The 9,292-nt window shown below is 33.0% G+C and overlaps 1 protein-coding gene across 1 annotated transcript; it reads left to right on the top strand.

Moving 5' to 3' along the window:
• Positions 1-7,776: 7,776 nt before the first annotated feature.
• On the top strand, positions 7,777-8,348 carry LOC142627954 (uncharacterized). The gene is made up of 2 exons (XM_075801856.1): positions 7,777-7,936; positions 7,981-8,348. Exons 1-2 carry the CDS (start codon positions 7,777-7,779, stop codon positions 8,346-8,348), a joined length of 528 nt encoding a protein of 175 aa, XP_075657971.1.
• Positions 8,349-9,292: the final 944 nt, after the last annotated feature.

The raw sequence follows: 9,292 nt of genomic DNA, 5'->3' as shown, positions 1-9,292 counted from the left end.
AAAAAAATTCTACATGGTTCATGTTGATTAATAGTAATTTTATATATGAAACAAGATAACCAATTTTCGCCTTAGGCTCCCAAATGCATTAAGCCGCCCTTGTTTAGGGTTTCCAAGATTTTAGGGTGTTTTTCCATATGAGGGAGATATGGGTGAGCAATGGGGTCCATCTTGCGTGTTATGCAAGAAATTTCCATATATAGGTATTTGTGGGGGCCAAGCTAGACCATGCTAGACCCGTCGGCCTATCCACACCATCGGCCCTTTCAACTCATTGGGTTTTATTGTGGCATCATCGCTTTTACCGTTGCTATTTTGGGTTTTTTGTCCGTTTCCGTGGAGTTGATGGTGCCATAGGTGCCGTCAGCTTCCTTATGTGATGCTTTTGGGATCATTTAGCCTTTATCAAAAATACCCCTATCATTTTTTTATTTTTATTATATATATATATACACACATATATTCTGCCGATGCATTGGTATGTGAAGAAAAACAAAGAAAAGAAAATAAGAGAAGAATACAGCAACCCAATAGAGTCCAATAAGGCTCGGCCCAAGTTGGCCTAATGAACGAGTTGTTATTTGACATTTGCTCAACTCAAATCCAGCCCAAGACGGAATGTTATACTTCAATCTTAGACTATTGAGATATCTTTTGGAACCATTTTAAAAAGGCGTAAATGCACTTTTAGTCCCTACATTTTGGCTTTTTTTCGTTTTAATCCCTACATTTTAATTTTACTACTTTTAGTCCTTAATTCAATTAATGCGTTCCATTTTGGTCATTTCCGTTAGTCAACTGACGGAAATAGCTGAGGTAGCTGTCGGAGGAATTAAAATATTATAAAAAATGCCACATCACCATGACACATCAGCATATAAATTTAAAAAATTAATTTATTAATTTTAACTAAATAATAAAAATAAAAACAAAATTAAAAACTAAAATTCACATAAATTAAAATTGTTTTTCATGTTCTTCAGATTGTTCTTCATTTTACAACTTGTTCTTCATATTCTTCTCAAATCAAACCCAACACAAACCCATCATAAGAACACAATCCCAACAACCCAAGAACTCAAACTCAAATCACTAGGACATAAATGAAAGCAAGAAGAAAAAACTCAAATTCAACACCTCAAAAATCATCAAACCCAGCACCATCAGATCTACCACAAATTAAGATCATCTCATGTTCTTCCCCAAATTCTAACACAATCAACACTGAATTCTCAGCAAATCAAACCCATAAACCTAGTTAACAAAATATCAAAAAATTAAAAAAAATATCTCAAAAATTAAACGAATTCAAAACACAAAAACAAAGAAATCTTCATCTCCAACATCAAGTCCCTCTCTCTCAGCATCTTCTCCGTTCTCTCTCTGTTCGACCTCAGCCTCTCCATCTTCTTCCTCATCGTGCTCAACTCCTCCTCGAGCGACATGTCTAGAGATTTGATCTGAAGAATATGAAGAACAAGTGTGTATACACTCTCTGATACATGTTCACAAATCCTCACAAACACAGAACATGAGCACAAAAATCCTAGTACCTTATCCTTTGTCATACCTGTGTTGATCACGAGCTCATGCGCTGCCACATGTGATCTCACGTGCCACCACGGCCACGGTTCTTGGCAGATCCATGAAGCCTTTAACCTCCATAATTCCACATGCCGTCCTAGGCAGTAGATTGAGAAGTTGAGTTCTAGGTTCTAGAGAGAGATTGGATAAATATGAAGTGTTTGGCTCGAGTTTAGAGAGAGAAAGGATGAGAGGTTGGGAACCACCATCGTCGTGGTGGTGGCGGCTGGGCTTCACGATGGAGCTAGGAGGCTGTGCCTTGTTTAGATCAAAGAGAGGGTGAGACCGATCCAGAGCGAGAGAGCTTATAGGTTTCGGTTTTAGAGAGAATTTGAGGCTGAGATGTGAAACCATCGTCGATGGTGGCGGTGGTGATGAGCTTGAGAGGCTTCGCCATGGTGTTCTGAGACAGAGACAGTTCAAATCGAAGATTTCGAGGTTGAGATAGTTGGTTCGGAGATGGAGAAGACCAACGTGGTGGCGGTGCTGGTGATCGAAGTGATGAGTTCAAGGTACTGGGTCATGGAGGCTCGGGTGTGAGAGAGAGAGAAGGCTTTGTAAAATGAAGAACAAAAGAACATGAAGAACAATCATGAATTTTAGTTTTTAATTCTATTTTTATTTTTATTATTTAATCAAAATTAATAAATTAATTTTTTAAATTTATATGCTAATGCATCATGGTGATGTGGCATTTTTTATAATATTTTAATTCATCTGGCAGCTACCTCAGCTATTTCCGTCGGTTGACTGACGGAAAGAATCAAAATGGAACGCGCTAATTGAATTAGGGATTAAAAGTGCATTTATGCATTTTAAAAAACAAAAATAACACAACATTTTCATAATAAATTTTAAATGATAAATTAATACTAACTGTTAGTGGTGGATGTTAAAATAATTTCAATAGTAGGTTCAAATTAAAACTAACATTAACTTACCACCTAAAATTTGTTGTGAAAATATTGAACACAGTGCTTCTTTTCTAAAAAAATGTGCTAGGCAAGATATATCAACAATCTTGTTAAGCATAGATAAAGAGGAAACAAAACACAAGGATCGTTTTTTTTCACCCCCTCTTTCTTATATCATACGGGAGATTCATGTTATTAGCAACACATGGAAAGTTTTTACCAAGTAACACATTTTGAAATTTGATATAGAATATTTAACTTGACTATGCATATGAATGTATGCTAAAGTAATTAGATTGTTTTGTGGTCCAGTTGTGATGGTTTTACTATGTGTCCATGTCCTAGATATATTTAGTACGAGTTAGAAACTAAAAATTTAAAAACATAGAAAAAAAAAGAACTGAAAATCAAGATGATCGACAATTTCAGAAAGTGAAAGTTTCATAGCTAGAATGATGATTGGCATATGATTATATTTATCATTTTAATTTTTTTAATATTAGAACTAATGTTATCTTGGTAGAAAAAATATGGTTTTTAGAGTTTAGGTTTGGTATGTGTAAGTGTAACACTTGTGAAGTGCCTTTCGTTCACTGTTTAAGGCATAAAAAGCTTGATCCCAATAATGTAAAGACTAACGAGCATAGGCAAAGGCAGCGGCAGAGTTGATCTGTTCAGTGATCAGTGACTTTCTACCACAGTCCTAGTAAGCCAACAGTGTGGGCTTATCATATGTGAACCTGCAAACCTCATGGGCCAATTGTTGTAATCTGAAGGTGGTATGGTATATATCTAGAGTTTTTTAATCTCGAACTTATCCTGCCTTACTGCATTTTCGTTCCGTGTTAAAAAATGAGATGGGATAATATAAAGGATGGGCTACAACTGAATTGAATCGAGTTGTTTATAAATAGTTCTAACTTGGAAAAATTTTGGTTGTGTTCATTTTTTTTTAGCAAACAAGCTAAATTTAAACCTAAGTTTAGATTAAATTATTAAACGGATAAAGCTCAAATATTAATTCATGAACAAGATCGTGAGTATGAGATTAGGTTTAAGCATATAATATTATATATTTATATGTATACATGTACAAATGTATACTCAAATAAACTAAAGATCGGTTTGTATAAGTTTGTATTCATAAGAATTCAAATTATAATTGATAATTTATTGATAATATACACAGTCCATTTCAATTTTCAAGTAAAAATTATGTATAATTCTCAACAATTCAGATTGATAATCTAATTTTTTTATTATAAAAATACAAGTTTGATAAATAAATCTAATATCAAGCACAAATTTGTTTAAGACTAAAAAAATTTAATCTTGTTTCTTACTATATATATTGAGAAAGAATATGCTAATCAAGGAAACGAAATTATGTGCTCAAAATAAAATTATATGAACTAATCATAATCTATTAATACTCACTCAACTCATTAATTTATAGCCTTAAGATTGGTTTCCATTCTTATGTTATGATATCATGTATAAGAACTTTTTTTTTTTTTTTTTGAGGACATGTATAAGAACTTGATGTATAAAGAACATATGGTGTTTTTCTTTCTAAAAAAATTTTAGTGTTTCGAAGTGGGTATGATCCCTTTTAAACAAAGTCTAGGTCTTTCACTAATCACCTCCTGCTTTTATTTTTTCCCGGCCGTTAAAACAAAAGAACAAAAAAAAAAAAAACTTAAAAGCATAATGAAGAGGACACTTAACTAATATTTATTTAATTTAATCGAGGAAACCAATTACTAAAAAGAAACCTTTAATCTCATCAAAAAAAAAAACCTTTAAAAAAAAATTTATTGTCACTACATGAACAAACATCCAGGGCGATCAATTATGATCACTCCATTATGAGGTGATACATTCTCTACAAAGTCGTGTAGCCTAAACTGTTTAAACAGCTTGATGCAGTAAGTGCTTTCATGCTTTTTCTCAAAATTAAGCATCAAGAGGTCAAGTGAGATTGAATTAGAACAGGGAAGGATGATATATACTTTGGCATGCCTATCATCAATGGTTATATATAAAATTCATTTATGATAATCAATTAGTACTAGCTGTGGGGAGTAAAAAGACCTTGATAGGAATATGGGCCGTTGGGTCTTACTAAGGAAGGCCGACCTGCTCTTGAGTTTAGGGCTTGTTAGTATTACGGGTCGGCCCATACGCCGAGGATCCGAGGATCCAGCCGAGGATGTTTTTCCCCTCGGACTGACACCGAGGAACCCGGGACTTCATGGTAAAGGTTAGGGAATGACATGGTCAAGACCAATGGTTAGAGGGAGTGAACTCTTGAATGTCCTATAAGCACCGATGTTGGAGAAATATCAAAGATAAAGGCTGCTACCTCCACATTAAAGACCCTGCACCAACCACCCTGGCCGCATTAATGGGGAAGTGACACTTGAACAGTGGAAGGGAAACTTCTAGTTACTGTTCAAAGGCACTAAGAAAAGAAATATCTAGGCTAAGGGAGGAGTTGGGGCAACACGTGTATAAAGTATTAAGAAGAGAAGTATTTAAAGAGGAACCTGGAACAGAAACAGGGACGGACTCTTTTGTAATAAAAAAGAAACAGAAACAAAAAGAAGGAGAGAATATAAGAACAACCCTTGGCTTACGTCCGAGGAGGTTGATTCGTAACGTTCATTGTTGTTTCCAAGTATTACTAGTCTTTGGCTTGTCATTTAATCCTTACATACTTCTAACCTGGGTTTCAAGCCCACACTCTACAAATTCATATTGTTTAAGGCTCATTGGGCCTGAGCCCATAACTGTTCTTGGGTCCAGGTGCAATTGTGCACTTACACTAGCTATTCATGTAAAGGTCATGGAAGTACGGTGCTTAACCGTTAATCGTTATGAGTTATAGCAGACACATTTGCATTGTCCTGTTCATTTCTAAGCATGGAAGACAGTGCTAGAGCAAGAAATTTATTGCTAATTATATAGAGTGAAAATTTGTGTTCAAGCAACAAGAAGAAAATGAAAAGAACCAACGCAGATAGGATTACAGAATTCCATATACTATTTCTTTCTTAATTTCATGTAAAGAAAAGTAGAGAGATGAAATGTGAGAGAAAAAAAAAAAGATAATCACCATAAATGATATTGTTAAAGAGTTAATATACTAATGAACTTATATAAATGATATTGTTTTTTTTTTAGTAAAATATAAATGATATTGTTAAAATAGAAAGGAGTGTATTATATGATGTATAAAGAAAAAGCAAAAGTAATTTGGACTGATGATCTATGTCTACAGCAAAAAAAAACTCTAAATTAATGGTTATATCTTTACTATTCCAAATGGTAGGTTATAATAAACCCAATGTAAGAAAAAAAAAATCCAAATAGCAATACTTTACTATGCCAAATGGTAGGTATTAATAAACCCAAAGTAAGATTTAAAAGATTGGTAAATACTAGTGAACGCTGATTGTAGCACACAACTGTAAGTACACCAGTGTAAAATAAACACTGCTTTTAAAAGATGTCACTAAGTCTCTAATAATAATACGGCATGGGATTAATCTTTCGAACTTTAGGGAGGCTATGTCTTCCCGGCTCTACATGTGGCTATTCTATTGCATGGAAAGCTGGTTGTTGGTCAAGCTTCAGTGCCTAGTTGCCTAGGTGCTCCAATATTAAACTAGTTTTGGACCCATTGCCATCATGATTCAGATGCATCAAGCTTGGATCTGGTTCCTTGTCTCTCAAACCGGCCTACATATCATATATATCCAATGAGAACAATATTGTGTTTATGGGTGAGTTGCCTTGTCAAGAAGCAAAGTCTTTTTTTTTTTTTTTGATAAGAAAGCTAAGTCTTAATGTGTAGAGATTGGCAGAGTTAATTAATTGGGGGGAACTAATGGTGATTTTCGTTGTTGGGGTGAGGTGTTATTTTTGCAGAGAGAAGTCAAAGAATTTTATTGTGATGTTTAGGGTTTATTCAGGATCTTCTTGTGATGGAGGTTCTATCATCCAATCGGTTGTTATGTGGGCTTTTATTTTGGTGTTTATGGGTCCCTTTACAATCTTCTACAAACATATGAAAGTCACTTATCTTTTTTCACTTTTTGTAAGTTACGTTACTTATCTATCCCTTCATAAATATGTGTGTGCATATATAAATATATAAATATATTGGTATATTAATTTATGCCTTTGATAGCTGCTTGATGCTGAGGATTAAAAAAAAAAAACATTTTAGAGGTAGCCTTTATCAATCTTGGGAATTAACTATATAATTTACTTTGGTGCTTCGGCTTAGTTTTTCTATCAAAGCTCAAGTACCTTGAGTTGGATATAATGGAAATGAAATATTTTTTGGTATTCAGTGTTGCAATATCTCATGAGTATCAGCTCTATGTAAAATATTTGAGGTAAAATGTGAACTTCAGCTTTCTTGATAAGTTCTGATACTCATACAATTTACCCTCTGAGTTGCTTATAAAAAGGGTTACCAAGAAGTGAAGTTTGTTCATTAAGCAATCAAAGTAGAAATTTGTGCATGCATCTGGTCTATTTGTAAATTGAACCAATTCCAATGAATTTCTTAGCAAGCCATAATTGTGTTCTTTATTTAATCCGTAAAGTCTCATTAGACTCTTATATTAGTAAGCACCTCAATGCTTATTTCCTAATTTCTCAATATATTTGAGAATATATCATTGCATTGAAGGCAATTGACTTATGTATAACGCCAAGAGAAAAGTAAATTTATTATTTCATTGCCTCTAATATTTTGAGGCTTTCCAACCTAGCCATTTTAGTATAAAGTAGAATTTTAAGATTCAAGTATAATGTCAAAAAACTTTATCAACTAATAAAATATTATATTAATTTACGTTTCAAAAGTATGATTTGATTGAAAATTCATGTGTAATGTTAAAAGACTTTATTGAGTAACTTAATATTCATGGTCTACAAAATTTTGAAGCTTTCCATTATCTGTTTTAAGAAAAATGAGAGAGTTCTGAAATTCAGGTGTAACGTTAAGAAACTTTACCAACTATATAATAAGATATTTTACTGTCTTTATACAACTAATAGGACAACTTACTGCCTTGGCAATTAATTAAATACACATGCGCAGAAAGTAATTGAAGTTCAGTTGCCACCAAACCACTAAACTCTCACTTATATAAACTAACACAATGCAGCTAGTGCTTTCTCATCATGTCTAGCTAGGGTGAAGGTTAGAAGCTAGAAAAAAACCACTATGATTCCCATTTCTCTCCTATCCAAAATTTGCATGTGTGAAATAGAAATACAAGAAGTTTATGTAAGGGCAAGTGTGGTGGACTGTGCTGTTCTAGTAGATGCTCATATTGATGAGCTAAGGTCTTCCTTTGAAAAGCCTTTGGTTGCACCTATTGTGGCATTTGATATCAAGTGCATAACCAATTGCAATGGTGCAATGTTATTGATCCTTTTGTTGGAACTCGCTGCCTTATAGTTCAATTGTACTACTTGGATTCATTTCCTGAATCCATCAAGAAATTTTTGAGTGATTCAAATGTGTGTTTTGTTGGCATTGGAGTAAAGGATAAGGTCAAGAAAATACTACAATGGCCCCAGATGTTTGGTTGTAAGACTGGTGTGGAACTGGGTCATTTGGCTGCTAGGGTTCTTGAGAAGCCAAATCTTGATGGGTGTGGTTTAGTTGAGCTAGCTAGTGAAGTTGGGGTGTACTATGAGGAGCCAAAAAGTGTTACTTTCTCTGACTGGGGTGCTAGGGTTTTTTCACATGAACAAGTCAAGTATGCCATTCATGATGCTTGTGCTTCTTATCTTATTGCAAACAATCTCTTGAGTTTGCTCTAGGATAATGTTAATTTAAAATCTTGTGTGTTACTCTAATTTTATGGGCTTCATAGGTTATTTATATGTCTTTTGTTTATTTTATTTGAGATGAGTGATATGTATGAGGTTTTTACTTAGTCCCTGCATGGGATTGGAGATAATTCTTAGGTTCATATGTGATAAATTGTTTAGAGAAATAAGAATTGAAAGAAGAATCATTTCAAAAAAAAAAAACAAAAAAGAATTGAAAGAAGAGTAAGCGATGGTATTGTTTCTTCCATTGTGCTTTTCACTTTATATATCTAATATATCCATCTTTTATTTTCTCCATGCATAGTATCTAATATATAATTCCATATATATTAGGCAGAACTTGTCCACATTATGAAACATTAATATTGCACGATCTGAAATGTAGACTACTTGGATATCCTTCCAAATTTTAATACATACAAGAGTTCTCTTCTTGACATAGATTTAACCAAGATTGAAAAACCCTGTTAGAGAAGAATTCTTTTGACAAAGAGGTATATAAATTGAGATTTTATTCGCCAAATTTAATTAAAAAAATCAAAATTATTCGTAAATTTATTTATTTATTGCAAATGTTACTTGCTCTTTTTTTTTTTTTTTTTAAATTTATTTGTATATGTGAAACTTTTTAAACTTCATTTCTTCTAGATGTAACTATACTTTTATCCAACTTATTTTTTAAGAAAAATAAGTCAATGAAAATTAGCTATAATTATGTGTTTTTATTCTTATTTTAGTTTTTTTTTTTTATTCTGTGTTCTCACAATTAAAACACACATTTAAATTTATATCTTGGCTAAAAAATACACATGTTTATATCAACCAATAAAGTACAAATAGTGTTGCTTCCATACATTATTCATTAAAATCATTAAAGGGTCTAATGGAAATAGTCAAATGAAATAAAAATAATCTGATACCATTCGAGGTTT

Source organism: Castanea sativa, chromosome 3, assembly GCF_040712315.1.
Source record: "Castanea sativa cultivar Marrone di Chiusa Pesio chromosome 3, ASM4071231v1".
Classification (NCBI taxonomy): Eukaryota; Viridiplantae; Streptophyta; class Magnoliopsida; order Fagales; family Fagaceae; genus Castanea; species Castanea sativa.
The sequence above is the reverse complement of the archived record's forward strand: the minus strand, read 5'-3'. Positions and strand labels throughout refer to the sequence as shown.

What these genes read in the sequence shown, in the direction of transcription:
- LOC142627954 (XM_075801856.1), top strand. Translation starts at nt 7,777, where the DNA reads ATGTGTGAAATAGAAATACAAGAAGTTTATGTAAGGGCAAGTGTGGTG. An exon ending in GTGCATAACCAATTGCAATG is followed by an intron (nt 7,937 to 7,980) that starts GTGCAATGTTAT and finishes GCTGCCTTATAG; the next exon opens with TTCAATTGTACTACTTGGAT.